Source organism: Amblyomma maculatum, chromosome 10 (genome assembly GCF_055883805.1).
Source record: "Amblyomma maculatum isolate TAMU_Amacu chromosome 10, ASM5588380v1, whole genome shotgun sequence".
Classification (NCBI taxonomy): domain Eukaryota; kingdom Metazoa; phylum Arthropoda; class Arachnida; order Ixodida; family Ixodidae; genus Amblyomma; species Amblyomma maculatum.
In genome coordinates, this window is record NC_139353.1 from 161,828,928 (window position 1) to 161,847,106 (window position 18,179).

The following is an 18,179-nucleotide window of genomic DNA, read 5'->3' on the forward strand; positions in this document are numbered from 1 at the left end:
CTCTTACTTCCTTTAAGCGGTGAATAGTACCGGAGAGATTCCTTGCCTAACATTTTTCTTTATGCAAATTTCACCTTCTTCACGAAGAACTGTGGCTGCTGTACAGCCACTAGAGATATCTTCAGTACATTGATATATGGCTCATTTTGCAATGCCTGCTACTAGTGAGGTCAGTAACTAATGATAACTAAAAAAGCACCGAGGAGAATTCATAAGCATTCCACTGTAGGCATGTTAGCTGAGCCTCCCCTCCTCCCATCCATGTGCATCTATAATGAAAGTGAACCCCACCTCCGCGGATCCACAAGGCCACAGTGGCCTTGCTGATCCAAAATTAAGTGGATGGTGTGAACAAGTCACTTTAACTGTGAAGAGCAGCAACTTGTACAGCAGCCCAGCAACAAGGGAGGATGCACGCTGCACTTTGCTGCAAACACACGACACCAGTATGCATCACCAGCACCTTTATTGTGTACCAGGCATAGTCTGCATAGTTGACATCTGCTGTTGCTTGGCCACATTCAAGAGAAAACAGTCCATGACTGAACCGGTAATGAAAAGGCAAGGCGTACATCCTGCACCAACAAATCAATCGAACAAACAAGGCAGACTCACAATGCCTTTAGGAACAAAAACGCAGCACAGTGGGGCCTGACAAGAGTTGAGCAGAGTGCCCTCACTATGTCGTCCTCAGGCCACGGCAGTGTTTTAATTCAAAAGATCAACTACTATGCTGGCAGCAAACTGACACACATTCATATTTAATCAAAGCCGATTCTTCAGACACATCTCAAGTATTTATACATATGCCCAAGAGCAATACAGCTAATTCCAGTCACCTGCTGCAGGGCTGATGGGGCCCTGGACAGTGAGTAGCCTTGGACAAAGACAAGTGCAGTGCAGTTTCAATCGTTTTCAACTGCCAGGAGATGCCAAATATCCTTTGGGGACACTAACATGCAGTTAACATATCACTTCCAAGGCGCAAAGGAAATGGAAGAACACTCAACTGCTCCTGTCACGTCCCCTTTTAACATCGTTTTATGCCACCTGCTTTAACTGGCATGCATGCTCGTTGGAAGATGAGGTTTGGAGTTCACTTGGGTTGTTTGATATGTTGTAGTCTTTTCATTCTCTGTCTTGCTGTGCACTGGGTTCCTTACTGCTGAAATTTGCTCCCTTCCTTTGCAGTGCGGTCTGAGGGAGAGTCGTACAACCATTAACCACTAGCTGCCTTTAATGCACCAGGACTTAACAGGCATGCCTTCTGGCAAACAGAGCTTGCCTACTGAAAGTGTCTGCAAAGCAGGTTGTCTCTAGAATAACTCCTAAGGTCAGCTTAAAGAAAGCTCAAAACATCAGGCTGACCCTTTCCACTGGACTAGCGTTGGCAAGAACTCTCAGTGTTCGCAGTTTGCCAAAACAAAATATTATCAGAGTGCACGCACAACACGGCATAAGTGATCGTCACTCGAACACTCGAATGGCCTGCTGAAAATAAATCGCCCTGTAAATGATCCATGGTTAAAAGGGTACTGGTTTCAACGAGGCATTTATTGCTCAGAATGCAGCATTAGGCCTGCCTGCACCTTTGTACCAACTGCAAGGCCACTTGTACAGGAGGACATTATCTGAACCTCGGCCAATACTCGGCTCAATACTCAATACTCGGCCACATTCCGCATCAAGCTGGAATTCCACTACACGTGTAGTTGCAGTAAGAGCTTGCTGCAACATGTGTGACGCACATGTGGAATAGAGCTCGAGAGGGCTGGTTGCTCCTGGTGGTGAACAAACTGCAAAGAAGCAGTTCTGCAAACACTGTTGTTCGAGCACTTCAATGAGGAAACAGACACTATTTCAATGCGGTAAATGGCGAGTACCCATGAAACACTGGCATTTTCACTCTAAGAAATTTCCGCCTTGGGGTGGTAGCTTGAAAACGCTTTATTGCATCGTTCTGGAGTCATGACCTTATACAGGTTAAAGGAAACCTGTGCTCTTCACATTTTTCATGTTCCCCTTTGTTGGGGAGAGAAAGAAGCCGAGGCCACTTGCTTGATTTTTCTTTTTCATTCTTAAAGGACTTTCTTGTCAAATGCAGTACGACAAGAGTCGCCAGAGGTCGTCAGAGTCGTATAGCCAACTAGCCCGCTCGCAGGTACCACTGAAGACATTCTACATTGGAAACTAAAGCAGGGGGCTGAATCTGTCAAGATCAGGATGAGCAACATGGAATCCTCTAACAGCTGCTACCATTACTCAGGCAAAAAAAACACTGTATACGACATGTGCAGACTAGAAGCAGCTGTCTCTCCATTTTCCATTACACTCCTTCAATAAATGACTCTGCCTCTAAATTCCACTGCTGATTAAGAAATAAAACAATTCCTGCTTGCTTTCTTTGGTTCCAGTGAATGCCGACTTATCTTCTGAGTGCTAGCAACAAAACAGATCCATTCACTGCCACACCCCTGCTGCTGGGAGGCATGAGTGGAAGCAGCAGCCTCTCACCTGCCACTTCACCCTAGCTGTATAGGACGTCCCTCTTCTTATCACACTGTGTCTGCATTAGGCACAACACTACAAGCACCACGACCTTCCTCCCCCTGACACTGCTTATGCAGACAACTAGAAGGATCTCACCCTCTGCGCATTGCCGCCATGGCACAGAACCACTGCTGATGGTAAGATGTTACATGATAGCACCATACTGGCAAAACAAACCACGAGAAGAGGACCTACTATGTGCTTCCACGCATGGAAGCAAACACGTGCATTCACTCAACCAGGCCTGTTGTTTGCACCTCGCACTCGTCTGTTACTATGGCTTGCACCATAGTGACCACCAGTGCTGGTGGCCCACCCCAACTGCCCTATGAACCATTTCCACAGAGTGGGCGGTGTTTTCCGAGAGAATCTCAGTCATCTGACTTTGCCTCAGGTGTTGTCTCAGCGGGTGGCCCTTGCTCTCCCTTGTCCACTGCTGGGCCCTGCTCCTCTGTTGCTGGAGCTCCATCAGGAGCGGTGGAGGCCAGTGGAACTTCTTGCGCATCTTCCGAAGTGGTGGAGCTCTCCGAGGCGTCCGACCGGCCGCTGTGGCGACGCTGCTGCTGGCCATCACGTCTCCCACCTTGGAGGTGGATCCCACTCTGGCCGTTGGTGACAGCATCCCGTGGCCTCGCTCGGCCGCCACTTTCCCTCGAGCCTCCTCTTTCTATGGTGGCCCTGCCACGGCCACCCAGAGGACCGTGATGGGCTCGTCTGCCGCCTTCGCCTCTGGAAGAAGCGCCTGCAATGCATCCCTGCTATCGGTGCCCACGAAGGAAACGCAGCTGCGCTTGCTGCCACCATCCGTGCTGGGATGCCACCACACACAGCACAACCATGCGGCCCACACCAGCACCATGCAGCAGCACTGGATGAGCCTACAAATCCGTACTGGTAGATGCTTGCCAGTCTGGTCCTCAGGATGCCCCAGCCGTCGGTCAAGCAAGCACACACATGGGTGCACCAAATGCACAGGCATGCACTGTGCTCTCAGCATGCTCTCCACATCATGCACACCACCCGGAGAGTAAAGTGCAGCAGTGCTCCAGCACCTCATGCAATAAGGTGGAACCAGTCTCTATCATGCCACCCACCTCAACCCAGGTGTGCGTCAAGACCAAAGGAAGATTAAAGAGCGCTGTCTTCTCTAGTGACAGCCAACCAGAGCTTATGTGACGGCCAAACTGCTAACCAATACATTTATCTCAAAACATTTTGGCACACTTGGTCGAGCACAAATTTACAACAACGAATGCACTCAATCGCACATCTTAACTGCTGGAAACTCTGTGCCACTAAGCCTGGTTGCTGTAAAAAAGTGAGTTGAGCCATATCTGAGGAGCAGGTCAGCGCAGTCGTCCACTTTCCAGGAGAGGGCAACGCACCAAATCTAGCACTCTGCTGGAAGACAACAAGACCAGTGGCTCACTGCAACTACTGTGCCCTTTCAGAAAACTGGCTGCACAGGATTTAACCACGTCAACTGCATGAGCCAGAAGAAAAGTGAGCAAAGTAGATAATACTAGATCCAGGAACCAAAAGCAAGGGGGGTGCAGAGCTCCAGCAAAGGACACCATTCATAAACCTAGACATTTTCTCAGGAGATATTCTCCGCACGTGCTCAAAAAAAAAAAAAAAGCAGTGCATTATTTCTTTTTTGATTAAACACCGCACAAATCAAAGACAAAACAGATGTACATGGAACAAGCACTAACCTGTAACTTTATTTTTCAGAAGACATCATGCAGAATAAAAAAAAAAATAGCTGTGTAACCACTATCAGTCGATCAGCATGTGCCAAGAAATGAAAAACCAGAAAAGAATGCTGCCAGGAAGAAAAACAAGAAAATTACAACAAAAACCAACTCTAATGAAATCGCTGCTACATTGCGGTTAACTATTGTTGTTGTTGAAAACATTTATTTTCCAAAATGAAAAAGAAAAAAAAAAAGATGAAGCAGTACAGGCGGAATCCTTATTTCAGGATCCCAATGGCCACCGCTGTTACTCTGGCCTGAGCTATAGCAATTCTTTAAAAAGTCTCGTAAAACATTTAGGACCCACAAATAATGTAAGATGAATGAAGGGACAAGGTAAAGATAAAGTAAAAAAGAGTGTATATGTAAAACAAACATGTAATGTAAAACTAGGCCAAATTTCTTTGCAAATGTTCCCCGATAGATAGTGGTTGCACAGCTCCTATATAATTAGCATGGTCGCTTCTTCAAAAAAAAAAAAATAAAGTTGCAAGTTGGCACCTGTCCTGTCTACATCTGTGTGGTGCGTCATGTTTTCTAAAGATGTATAACAACTAGCCAAACATGGCTTCTGTTTTATCGTTTCAGAGGTCAAAGGTTAAAAAAAGTAAAGAAAAGAGAGCAGGGAGGAAGCCCTGGAACACAAAAAGGAAGGGAAATCCTGGAAGCCTTTTATGGTAAGGAAGCAGGCAAAAATGCTACACACACGCAAGTATGGCTTTACCTCAAACAGCATCAGTTAACACCAGGCTTTTATAAACAACTTTGTTGCATATGTGCAAACATGCTTCTACTGAAACAACCTGAAAGACATTCTTCAAATCCTTTCATGATATTTACTTTCTTGGTCTTTTTGACTACAGGACCCATTCACTTCTGTTATCTTTTGTCTTCTTTTAAAAAGGGGGGGGGGGGGGGGGAATCATTTCATCTGTTGTTACTGCTGGGCTCATGCATGTTACCTGCACCCCTTTTCTTTTGTTAGGTTCTTTCGGGGCTTTCAGGCTGCTTCTCATACCTCAACCCCTTGTTTTCACTGCTCCATCTCATCTTTTGCATGTGCTTGTCTCAGTGAACTGCTAAATTTCTCACTACATGCTTTTTGTTTTGTGCCCCCTTGTGGCTTTCAACGTTCCTTTTTACCCATTTCTTTGGCTTTTAGAAAAGCCACCATTATCTAAAGCAGTAAACTGTGCGAGAGATGCGGCGGTCCTGTTCCCTGAAAATGAGAGCGGCCATGACTTGTCCACTAACTTCTCACACAGAGCTCAGGAATAAAGGAAAAACAGAGTAGCACAGCATGCCATAAGGGGTCATCTCGTCACTGAGGATTTTGTTCTTGTCTTTCTGCTTACCACACTGGTTGAACGCATACTATGTTGCCCATTTATTTCCCGTCATCCAAAGAAGGAGACTAAGGGAGGAGGTCAGCCAGTTGAGATTTGCAGCCAGAACCCTAACGCTGAATGCTGCACCTGCTTGGTTACATTTTCAAAGATGGTACCCATAATGCCTTTCCTACTGCTTGTGTGGTAACAGTTGGTACACTGTACTTCACTACGCTTGCGTTCAATAAATTCTGCCCACAGCAGCATCATCCCGTTCTTCTGTAGGCACAAATTCGCCACCAAGCGGCGTCTCAGTGGCGCTCTTCATCTGTAAACAATGCTGTCTGGGACAACTTTTGAGCTTAGCATCCCAGGAGAGCAGTTGGGTGGACACACGGCGGCAACTTCACTCAATAAAACATGACCAGAAGGAAATGCTGCCTCTTAGCCAACCTTTTCATAGATCCACAAGTGCTGCTCCCGTGATTCCTACACTGCAAATTCATGGTGGTTTGGGCCAGTTATCCACAGTGTAAAACATTTGCAGCACAAGAGATGCAGGCACAAGTGCTGAACAAACATAAACATAAAAGCAGCACCTACCATGTGTTGTTTGTTCCTGAATCTACATCTATTTCGTACTGCAAATTTTTTACACCACAATTTCTACCACTTCACTATTCAAGAGTAGCGTAATAATGTGTGGTAAAAAAATAAAAGCCACTGCATGTCCGAATTCACTGGTTTGAGAGAAAACAACCACGCATAACACCTTGGTACCTCCTCTGAGGAGGCAACAGGAAGAAAAAGAAACCTTTACTCAATGATTTCTTACGCAAGAAGGCACAGGGAAAACTTTCTACACTGGCAGTGCAAATGCTACAGGAGCCGGGCTTCAGGACGGTCACACACTTCACTTGTCTGAAAGGCAGAAGAAAAAGAACTTGGGTTAGCACTAACCACAGAAGGGCCCCACATGCTTACAATGTCCTTTGCATTTGAGTAGGCAACAATTTTCCTGTCGACAAATGCTTACAGAATGCTCAAACCACCTATGGGACAAACTGAGCTTGGACTTACTCCAACCTCTCATCAAGAAGAGAGCAGGGCCTGTGCTGCAAGCTGGCAAAGTGCCAGTGCTTGTCCGGTAGTGCAACCCTCCTTTTCAGTAATAGTATGTTTGCTTTATCATGCTATGAGAGACTGGGGCGGGCGCTGTCTACTGCCACTCCACTCTGAAGTGAATCGAGAAGTGGTTGGCGAAGAACGAACAAGCTTTATTAAAGGTTAGTAGTATTTATAGCCGTTGGCTAGCCACGTCACCGCAGCTACTGCCGTTAACAGTGGCTTAGCCGGTATCTCGATAGATAAGCACGTGTTCATGCGTCACAACAATTCTCCCCTCTTAAGGAGTGAAGCGGTCGGGGCGTCGGGTGTTCCTTTTTGACCTACGCAGTGTCACTCCAGCGCCGCCAGTCACCGGTGCCTCGTTTGTACTGTCCTCAGCTTGTGAGCCTGACGGCGTTTGCATGTCAGCGCCCGCTTGACACTGGCTCTCGCTGCTGCCGTGCGTGTTCTTGCGTAGTCCTTGCTTCACAGTACGTACCGCCCTTTCCGCCAGGCCGTTAGACTGCGGCTTGTAAGGAGCTGTCCGCAAATGAATGATGCCATTGCGCATCATATATGCCCTGAACTCCTCGCTACTAAACTGCGGCCCGTTATCAGTCACGAGAGTCCTTGGCAAGCCGAATCGGCTGAACATTGTCTGCAGTGCTTCAATTGTTTTCATTGAAGTGGCAGTCTTCATAGCAGCAACCTCGATCCATTTCGTATGAGAATCGACCACAACCATCAACATGTGACCTTCCAAGGGCCCCGGAAAATCGACATGGATTCTAGACCAGGGCTCTTCCGTTTTCGGCCAAGGAACGGGTTGTTGGGCCGCGGGCATGCTGCCGCATTCTATGCATGTTGGACACGCGTTGACAAGCTTCTCAATGTCCCGATCGAGTCCTGGATACCAGAATACAGACCGAGCCAAGTTCTTCATGGCCGTTATACCTTGATGCGCGTCATGCAGCATACGCAGCATTGGTAGCCTCGCAGCCGTCGGAATTACCGCACGATGACCCCAGTATACAATTCCGTGGCTGCAAGTCAGTTCGTCCTTCCTGTGCATATATGCGCGTAATGGCTCCTGACTGGGCTGCCAGTATCGTGGCCAGCCATTGTGAATGTATTGGCGGACTTGCGCGAGGTCGCTATCACTGCCCGTCATCTTAGCCAAATCACTCGCTGAGAGCGGACCAGAATTTAGGTGATCTGTTAGAAGAACGTACTCACGCGCATCATCTTCTGCAATCTTAGCGTTTTGCTTCTCCCGCACAGGCAAACGGCTAAGGGTGTCGGCAGGAATCAGTGCCTTCCCTGGTTTGTACTGGATTTTGTAGTTGTAGGCGCTCAGCAGGAGAGACCAACGCTGAATCCGTGCAGCGGCCATGGCTGGAACGGGCTTGTCGGGGCTGAAAAGGCTCACGAGAGGTCTGTGATCAGTGACGAGCGTGAACAGATTCCCGAGCAGATATTCCCGGAATTTTGTAACACCAAATACTACCGCCAATGCCTCTCTTTCAATCTGCGCGTAATTGCGCTCAGCAGCTGAAAGAGTTCGCGATCGGAACCCGATTGGTAGATCTTGCCCATTTACTCTGTGGTATAGTACGGCGCCAACGCCACACGATGATGCATCGGTTTCCAAGAAAAGGGGCTTACTTGGATCGTAGTGTGCCAAGAACTTTGCTTCCTCTAGCAGCCGCTTCGTTGTCCGGAAAGCGTTATCTTGTCTCGCCCCCCACTTCCAGCGTGCGTTCTTTCTTAGTAGTTCATGCAGCGGCTCCAGAACCATAGCCAAATTTCCCAGAAATGCGTGGTAATAGGTTACAAACCCCAAGAATGCCCGCAGTTCCGCAACGCACGTTGGCTTCGGCATCTTTGCTATGGCGGCAGTGTTATCTGCCTTAGGTAACAACCCGTCCGCGCTTATACGATGCCCCAGAAATTCAACTTGTGCTTGCCGAAACTTGCATTTCTGGGGATGCAACTTCACACCATGCTGCCGGAAACGCCTGAAAACTTCACGCAGTGTGTCAGAGTTCCCGTGTTTTTCCGCGACTACTACGTCGTCCAGATAAACTTGAACGCCCGGAATGCCTTGTAGGATGCCTTCCATGCGTCTCTGAAAAATTGCAGGAGCAGAGGCTACACCAAACGGAAGTCGATTGAAGCAAAACAGGCCTTTCGGGGTGTTTACGACCAAAAGCTTCCTGGTTTCCTCATCAAGCGGCAACTGATTGTAAGCATCTTTCAAGTCGATAGTGCTGAAGACTTCCCCGCCGTTTAGGTTGGCGAAAATATCCCGTATTTTCGGCAATGGGTACTGCTCCGTAACGCATGCAGAGTTTGCGGTCACCTTAAAATCACCACACAACCGAATGGAACCATTCTTCTTGATCACGGGAACCAGAGGCGTGGCCCAATCCGCACTGTCGATAGGCGAGAGAATGCCATCTTTAACAAGCCGGTCTATTTCATTAGACACTTGCTCCCGCATTGCATATGGCACAGAACGAGCTTTGCAGAAACGCGGTTTCGCATTTTCATGCAACCGCAGATGAACTGCGGGACCGTTAATGCGCCCTAGACCTGGCGTAAACAAATCACTGAACTCTTCTAACAGTGCGCTAACGGAAGGTTGGTGCGACAAATCTTGCTCACCAGAGGTTGCATCGCTGGCAATGCTGAGGACGGGTCTTCCGCTATGCTCAAATGCGCTGATGATGTCACGTCCGCACAAGTCCGGGCCAGCGCACTGCAGCACGGTCAGCGTCGCTTCCAAGGTTTTTCCCGCGTACGAGACAGGAATCTTGAGCTGGCCCTTCACGGGGAGCGTGCCCAGGAAGCAGGACAACTGCAAAGACGTCTTGAGTAGCGCAGGCCAGGCATGCCGATGCTTGCAGTAGGTTTTCCACGTAATGATGGAGACCGGCGAGCCTGTGTCTACTTGCATCTTGATCGGAATCCCGCTCCAACGGAATGTGCGAATAATGGGCGTGGTCAAGTTAACAGATGCAGTGTACAAACTAAGTAGACAAAGCTCGTTGCCATCACTTGACGAGGAATGCTCTTCACAAAGTGCCACTCCTGGTTGTTTCAATGCGCACATTTCAGCTAGGTGCCCTTTCCGTCGGCAGCGAAAACACTCCGCCCGGCGAAACTTGCACTTCCCTGCCTCGTGCTCAGTGCTACCGCAACACGGGCAAGCGTCACCTGGGCTTGGTTTAGATGCCGTGTGCGTACGAGTTTTGTGGCAATACGGTTGGCCCTGCTGCTTGCTCCTTACGGCATTAATATTGCCATGATCCTTTGTCTTATCCATGTGGTCCACGTTAAGGGCTGCCATCTCTGCCGCTAACGCTATATCCTCGGCTTCTTTCAGCGTTAGCGAAGCTTTTGACAAGAGTTTCCGCTGAACGCCGGTGTCACGCAGACCGCAAACAAGTCTGTCTCGTAACATCCTGTCCCTTGCATCGCCAAAGTTGCACCTACAGGCTTGCTTCCGAATTTCGGCAATAAAGTCCTTCATTGTTTCGTCCGGACGCTGGCGTCTTGTGAAGAACTTGTACGACTCCGCAATTTCATTGCCTTGCGGCGCGAAATGCTCAGTCAGCAGCAGAACCAGCTGCTCGTAGGCTAGCTCTTGAATCTTGACCGGCGCGCAACGTCCCGTTATTATGCCGACTGTTGCTGTACTTAAAGCTGCCGTTAGAAGAGCCCGTCGTTTCTTCGAGTCATCGATTCCGTAAGCTTCAAAATAAGATTCCAGACGCACCTGATAGGCTTCCCAACTGTCTTCCGTTTCGTCGAAACCCGGCGGTCCGGCGTGGGCCGCCATGGAGCAGACAGTGCCCGGCTGTGGGCAGCCTCGTCGCCACTGAAGTGAATCGAGAAGTGGTTGGCGAAGAACGAACAAGCTTTATTAAAGGTTAGTAGTATTTATAGCCGTTGGCTAGCCACGTCAACGCAGCTACTGCCGTTAACAGTGGCTTAGCCGGTATCTCGATAGATAAGCACGTGTTCATGCGTCACAACACACTCATCGGAACGCGCATAACAGCAAGCGGCTTTTGAAGCGAACGGCACTAAAAGCCGCCGTCACGATCGCGGCTAACTCGCGTGCTTCCGTTGACAACTGATGGATAGAAGAATGGATAGCTATCGAAAAAAAAACCGTTTAACCCATAGTGCCCATCCGAGATCATAGCCTTTCATGGGCGTTGGCTGGGACCGCGCCGACAGTACTTATCCTTATTTCCAAGTTAACAAGGTTGGAATTAACGAGTATTTAGTTGCGAGCTACGGAGGCTGCGCAGAAGAGAGAGCTGGCAGTCGCCGCCGCGGCCATGCACTGACTTTGCACGGCCGCCTTCCCCTCCCTCCACCACCGCCGGCCGCCGCGCCGGTCATGGCGCCATTTAAGTTTTACCCACTCTTCCATGGTTTCACCTGGTTCCATCATCTGGCCCCGTTTTGGACGTGCGCAGCCTCTAATTATGCCTTCCAATCGCAAAGGCGTTTCTTTCTTTTTTTTTTTTTTGCCGCGTGATGTGCGCCAAGCCCAAGGTCAATGTAACTATTTCTATCATGCCAAGCCACCCAGACGCGGCGGCGCGTAATTCAAATTATCTGTAGCGGAACCGACTCGCGTTCAAATTAACGGGATTTTTTATACACATATCTCTATGGGGCTTGGCCGGACCAAGTAGTCTAGTTCGAATTATCCAAAAATTCGAATTATCGAGGTTCGAATTAACGAGCTTTCACTGTATGAATTTACAGCACTGCAAATGAAAGCCAACCATCAACATGGACCATAGTGTGTTTTGCCCCATCTTTTTCCTACTTCTGAAACGCATGCGACACGCATTGTTTCTTGCACAATGCGCGCATTCGTGCTCCTGACGACTTCACACTGTTTCGGCATGATGATAGCGGTGGGAATTGTAAAAGCTTCAACATTGTACAAGCCTGGCACTACAAAGCCACGCTTCAGCCTCAAGTTCTTGATAGCATACCGTCCTCAGACCGTTTACACTCAATGGGCCCGGGTTAAGAGCGCTTCTCAAGCTCCCATTTCTGTGTCATATCCAGTAAATTGTTGAACTCCATGACACACCACCAGGCGCACGTGTCGTCTGTTACACAGCTTTGAAATGCTTATAACAAAAGAAATAGCTAACTGCGCAGTATGAAACTTCGTCGGGATTAGTTTTAAGACTCGCAGATCACACTACTGCAGCCAAAATAAAATTTTGTTTCCGTTGTCCTTCAAAGAAAATAACACCAGACAAAACAATCTGCACATAGAAAACTCAGAACACACTCCTGCCATCTTAGTTTCCTGTCAATCAACTGACTCGACAGCATGAGATGGCCTTGCATCTGCTAGTGTGACAGGTGCGTGTCATCAACTAGTACACAGATTAACTGCAAAGTCACAACTGCATTCTTGAGTCATCTCTAATTGTAGATAGGCAATTATGTTCTTGTAATCTCAGGCACTTTTCATCATTCTCTTTTTACAGCACAGGTGAAAAAATTGCCTCATCCTGCATACGGACCTCATCTTGCAGATATTGTTGGCCTACCTCTCAGGTATTAGAGGTATTGTCCAAAAACAGCTCCCTCCAAATATAACTTCATTGACAAGTGGAGAGCAAGTGGAAAGATGTCTACACATTGCATATTCTGGAGCGTGACTCAATTACGATCCGGGTTCCTCGGCACCTCTGAACGAGACAGGGGTGAGTTGACATTTCCGATAAACCTGTGTTCCCGGTCAAAAAGGCATCATGATGGCTTTTGCAGGTAATCGCGATGGACTTCCTTGAAAGATGCCATTGTTAGTGCACACATATGTGCTGGCTGGCTCCTTCCTGGAGGTAGCCTCTGAGGGGAAGCAAACACGTGTGGATAAACAGCGGTGGTAATCAATGACACCGAATAATCTTGGGAGATGCTTGGCACCACTCAAGGGCTGACGCCCTTGCGTGTTTTTCAGACTTGTAATTACATAAAAAATGAACTTGTAATCAGGCATGCGCTGTAGTCAGGAAATTTTAGTGGAAAGAATGGCGGTCGCGTGTAGTGGCCACATCCCATCGGAATCACGGGGAAAAAATGTGCAGCCCATAATGCATGAGTACATATTGTGTGTGCAGATTTTCACAGTACTGCACCACTAAAACCTTGGCACATTTTACGAGACACTGTTGAGAGGCATTTGAGCAAGTAGAGACATACTGCCATGCATATATTCGGAGCTACAGGCAGCCATACAATAAAGCTGCATGTTGCACTAGTGTTCGAGCGTTTTGTCACAAGTTCTTCCCCGCTGCACCATTCGTCCCAAAGTATGTTAAGAAGTTAAAACGAAAGCTTGGGCACGTTGGTAATCCATTGTATAGAACAGCGCAAAAAAAACCACAGGGACGAAGGAAGACAAGACGTGTGCTGACTTTGAACTGACAAGTTTACTGCATGCCTGCATTCATATATATGAACACAGACACTATTTTGTCAAGTATAAAGTGTTCTCAGGCGAGCATGGAGAGCTCATCCATGAACCAGCGGACAAAAGAAAAGACAGCGGTCATTCCGTACATTCATCACCTCTCGCATAGACTAAAACGTATAGGAAATCGGGCAGGTGTGAAAGTTGTGCTTTCGGCTCCCGATAAATTAGGGAAAATGCACGAAAAAGTTAATGGTACGAGAAGCTTTGGCTAGGGCTGTACCATCAAACTCAAAGACCCTTATGTGGTTTGCCAGAAGGGGGTGGTGTACTCTGTTCTACTGCCTTGTGGAAAACATTATGTCGGACAAACGGCACGTTGTATTAACGAAAGACTAATGGAGCATTACAATAATGTTTTTGGTACGGTAAAAAAAAACTATGGGCATACACTGCAGGGACTGTTAAAGCAACGCTTGCCAGCCCTTTCTAGAGGAAGCAAAAATAATCAAAAGCATAATGACCAGACAGTTCGGGAAATTTTAGAAGCAAATGAAATCAACTTGATAAAGGAAACTTGTATCAGCAGCCCGTCTATAGCGTTATCGAAACGTGAAGTAAGATTTATGAACACGAGAAAATGATGCGTTGTGAAATTCTGGATGACACATGTTTATCTTGCATGTCTTACGTTTTCTGGTGTATCATTTATTTGTTCTTGTTTCTTTTATTGTGTGAACGTGTTCATACATATGGATGCGGGCATGCAGTAAACTTGTCAGTTGAAAGTCAGCGCACATCTTGTTGTCTTCCTTCATCCCTGTGGTTTTTTTCGCGCTGTTCTACACTTTGTTAGGAAGCCTTTTCAGCAACCGACTCAGCTGTGTACACAGCCCATCGTCTGCTTGTCCGCACTAGTGAAACACCGCTGCTGACTGACACTTATCGGTCGATCTCAGGGCGAACAATGCTGCAGTTTTGCATGCTTAACATGATTTCCTATTGATTTGTAATCGCAAGCATTGTTTGGTCACTGAGGCCGAGAGCATATCCAAAAAAGAAGTCAGCTACAAATTATTTACTGAATGCAGGCGAATTTCATACGAGGCCTAAGCTTACCACTTTTTTGATACACATGCTGCAAAGCAGACGCACACTCAGTAAATTTTAAATCTGTACTGCTCAAATCTGTGCAGTGCACGATGTGTTGCAGCAATTCACTTATGGTGTGCAGTGTGATCGCTATGTGTAAGCCAACTGGTCAGGAAAGTCCATCGGGCCACGTGCAGTGGACACCACAGTGAACACTTGTACTACAGCAACACCAGACGAGACGATTACAAGACATCTTTGGACTGACAAAAATCAACCAACTGCCGGGCCTGCGTGTTTCTTGTTGCAACATAAACTGTCATGTTAACTTCCACTTTGACCAAACTTGGTTGAAGCGAAACATCACTAAAAGAACTTTGTTCCTGGGTGAAATTAATTTCATTATTTTATATGACTTGCTGGTATGAAATATAAAAAAAAAGGCTGGGTTATAGCACAGTTCAGTGCTATAACCGTAATGAGATTGGCGGTAGGGAAAAACAGTCAGATGTTCCACCAGTGACGAAGGACGAGGTTAAGAAAGCAATAGAAACTATGAAAAGGGAGAAATCAGCTGGAGGAGATCAGGTAACTATAGATTTGTTGAAGGACGGGGAGGGGGATATTGTGCTAGAAAAACTGGCTATCCTGAATATGCAGTGCCTGGTGTCATCGACGGTACTGGAACCATGGAAGAATGCAAACATTATCCTCATTCATAAGAAAGGGGACGCTAAGGACCTTAAAAACTACAAACCAATCAGCTTACTGTCTGTTACATATAAGATATTTACTAAGGTAATCGCTAATAGAATCAGGACAACCTTAGACTGCAATCAAGCAAAGGATCAAGCAGGTTTTCGGAAACGGTACTCTACTATCGATCATATCCATACTATCAATCAGGTGGTAGAAAAATTCTCGGGATATAACCAGCCCTTTTACATAGCATTCATTGATTACAAAAAAGCATTTGACTCAGTAGAAACCTCTGCAGTGATTCAGGCATTGCGAAATGAGGGATGAGTTGCCATTTTCAATAACACTGTGTCCTCAGTCAAAAAGGCATCAGAATGGCTTTTCCAGGTAATCGTGACGGAATTTCTTGAAAGACGCCATTTTTCGTGCACGCATATATGCAGGCTGGCTCCTTCCCAAGGGCAGACCCCCCCGAGGGGAAGTGAACACATGCGGACAAGCAGCGGCGGTTGGAGGACCTTTTGTTTTGTTGTGAAAGCAGCACTATGCTAGTCGTCGAACCATTCCGCATGGCACAGAGTGGGCCAAGCTGCGCATGTGCGAGGAGCCGCATGACGTCAGAGGCAGCAGCTGTTGTCGGAACTGCCGTCTCGTGGCTGCGCTTCGCCGCGTGCCCGCCCGTGCCGGAAAAGTGACATCATTACCATAGCCGGCGCCAGCTGAGCAACTCTTTTTGTTGGTTGTGCGATGCCTGCCACCCTCTAATTAATGCTATATAGTTCATCTATATTATCAGCTATATATTTATTAACAAGGAAACCTACTCCTAGTTCTCGCCTCTCCTGAAAGTCTCGATAACACAGTACATGCCCATCCTTCAGTACAATATATGCCTCATTCCTCCTTTTAGCCTCACTAAGCCCTATGACATCCCATTTCATACCCTCTAGTTCCTCTAACAGCACTTCTAAACTAGCTTCACTAGCTAGGGTTTTAGCATTAAACGTTGCCAGGGTCAATTTTCAATGGTGGCCTGTCCAGTGGAGCCAGGAATTCTTAGCCCCCCCTGTTGCGCCACAGGTCTGACCGCTGCCGTGGTCAGTTGCTCCGCAGCAGTTGGCGACTGAGGGCCAGGGTTTTATAGGACTAATCATGGGAGGTTGTGGCCAATTACAACATCAGGGTGGCCAACTCCTGTTCTGGTGAGGGAGTGCGTTGTCGGAGGTGTTCACCGGCATCAGGTCGCACCCCAAACTTGTTTGTGCAATTCCACCGACCCGCGGTTTTTTTCTTTTGTTTTCTTTATCCGGTGGAGAATTGCGCGCACCGAGATTCGAGCCCTGGTCCTGTTGCATGCTAGGTGGATATTCTACCGCTACGCCACCGTGGCACTTTCCTATGTCTTAAATAATAAAGGGATCACAAACAAAAGTGACAGAAAAGAATCCATTCTAGACTGAGGCTTTGTGCTTAGCATGTACCATATTAATCCAATCCAAGCATTAAGTTCTTCTATGTGCTGAAGAGAGCGGCGATAGGGAAGTGGCCCATCATTTTGGCATGCCTGACTTGTGTCCATGACTGGCGAAGACTGAAAAAGTCAATCTATGAGAGCAAGACATCAAGCAAAGGCCGGCATGGCCTGCAAATCGGGAGGTTTCCAGATTTTGAAGATGAGCTCACGGCAATTGGCCAGGTGCGCGTTAGAATGAGGGCTTCTGTTTTTTTTTTTCTTTTTCGGTCATATAAGCTGGGTGCACGTTAGAATCGGGGGCACGGTAAGACTTGGGTAAATACAGTAAGTCTACAAGTGCTTAGGCCTTACTTGATCAGTCAAAAGGTGAGCTTCTGCAGATATATCTCTGTGTGAGGTCGTTCCTTTTTTTTTTTTTTTTTTGTTAAGTTACAGTTGTTGAATTTGTCTGTGAGACTTTGCCTCTGTAACTTGCAGTTTGTGCCAGTGTAAATATAGTGAATACCCTTCCTTCATCTTCTGCATCATCGTCTCCTGATTCAACACCACTGAGTCACCATGTTTGGAGAGGTCTCAACCCCTCTGAAGGAACAAAATGAACCATCAGAAAATTACTGGAGTAAACACCCAGCTTTCTGAGCAATAAAGGCCTTTCAAATGTCAAACAAGAAAGAAATAGCCACACGAATCCATCCAATCAGTCTTTAGCAACAACAAAAACTGGAGGGAGTTGTCCCTTCAAGCTCATGATGCGGCCAAACTAGAATCCTCCACAAGAAAAATGATCCAGTATCTCATTAGAAACCCCCCATTTTCTTACATTTGTTTGATTAAGAGCCAACAGTAAAGTGAGATGATATGTCAGGCAGATCAGTCTAAGATGAATGGATGTTTGCTGTTGCCTCAGCCCAACGTAGAAGGCTGGCTGCAGGCGCCAACGCAGGAATAGCTTGATTGCAGACTGTGTCGAGAAATTGGCGACTCGAAGAAGGACGCTAACTTTGCACATTTCAAGGCTCCTGCGGGGAGTTGCTAAAGTTTCATCTAAAGCATACTCCATGCTCAAGATTGATTGAAACAAGTTTATTGACAGCCCTGTCATGCACTTCTGCTTCTGGCATCTGAGCGGGCATCTGGTTCCACCACTGTCATGGCGGCCGAGGCAGGTGATGGTTTGACTGTCTTTGACATCTGCCATAAAGCTTGGCTCTGGGGCCTAAATCAAGAAACTCTCCAAGCTTTGCCCAGAGCATAGCGATGGCTGTGTTGTTGAGAGACAGCAGAAGGACCCAGTCGATGTAGCTGGCCGCGCAGATGGCAGTTGGAATTTCGGCGAGAGCCCTGAGTCGAATGTCAGAATACTCTTGACAGTCCCATACTATATGGGCGGCGGTGCTCAAGACCATGCTCAAGAGTGCTTGAGAAACAAAAATAGCCTCAAATCACCGCAACAATCGCAATGGCACAGGAGGGCGGTGTGCTGTCCATTTCCTGGCAGCAGTGGAACAAACCACACTGCTCTGAGAGGGCCTCGCCATGCATGAGCAGCAGGACCCCAACTCTTGAGCTATGCAGAGTCTTCACTCAAAAATCAGCAACCCATGCTCCACCCTACCCACATCCATGCATCCTACACCTGCAACAGTGGCACGAGCTGCTCGGCATACTCGTTTAAGTGCTAGGAAGCAAGAAGCATGTAGTGGCAGCCC

At 47.4% G+C, this 18,179-nt stretch overlaps 2 protein-coding genes across 4 annotated transcripts in view; both read right to left on the reverse strand.

The window, feature by feature from the left end:
• Positions 1 to 456: 456 nt before the first annotated feature.
• Positions 457 to 18,179, reverse strand: part of LOC146177811 (uncharacterized) — a 75,609-nt gene continuing 57,886 nt past the window's right edge. For 2 of the 3 annotated variants that reach the window (XM_084580590.1, XM_084580589.1), the window contains exon 9: positions 457 to 3,292. In XM_084580590.1, the coding sequence (XP_084436716.1) occupies positions 2,922 to 3,292 (371 nt within the window). In that variant the 3' untranslated portion in view covers positions 457 to 2,921. Of the gene's footprint in view, positions 3,293 to 3,345; positions 6,557 to 18,179 lie in introns of those variants that run through there. The other variant, XM_084580591.1, reaches the window with a different exon arrangement.
• LOC146177812 (uncharacterized) lies at positions 7,041 to 18,174 on the reverse strand. Its single transcript, XM_084580769.1, has 2 exons — positions 9,410 to 18,174; positions 7,041 to 7,648 (listed from the first exon to the last, which is right to left on the reverse strand). The coding sequence occupies exons 1-2, from the start codon at positions 10,584 to 10,586 to the stop codon at positions 7,041 to 7,043; spliced, it is 1,785 nt and encodes a 594-aa protein (XP_084436895.1). The 5' UTR covers positions 10,587 to 18,174.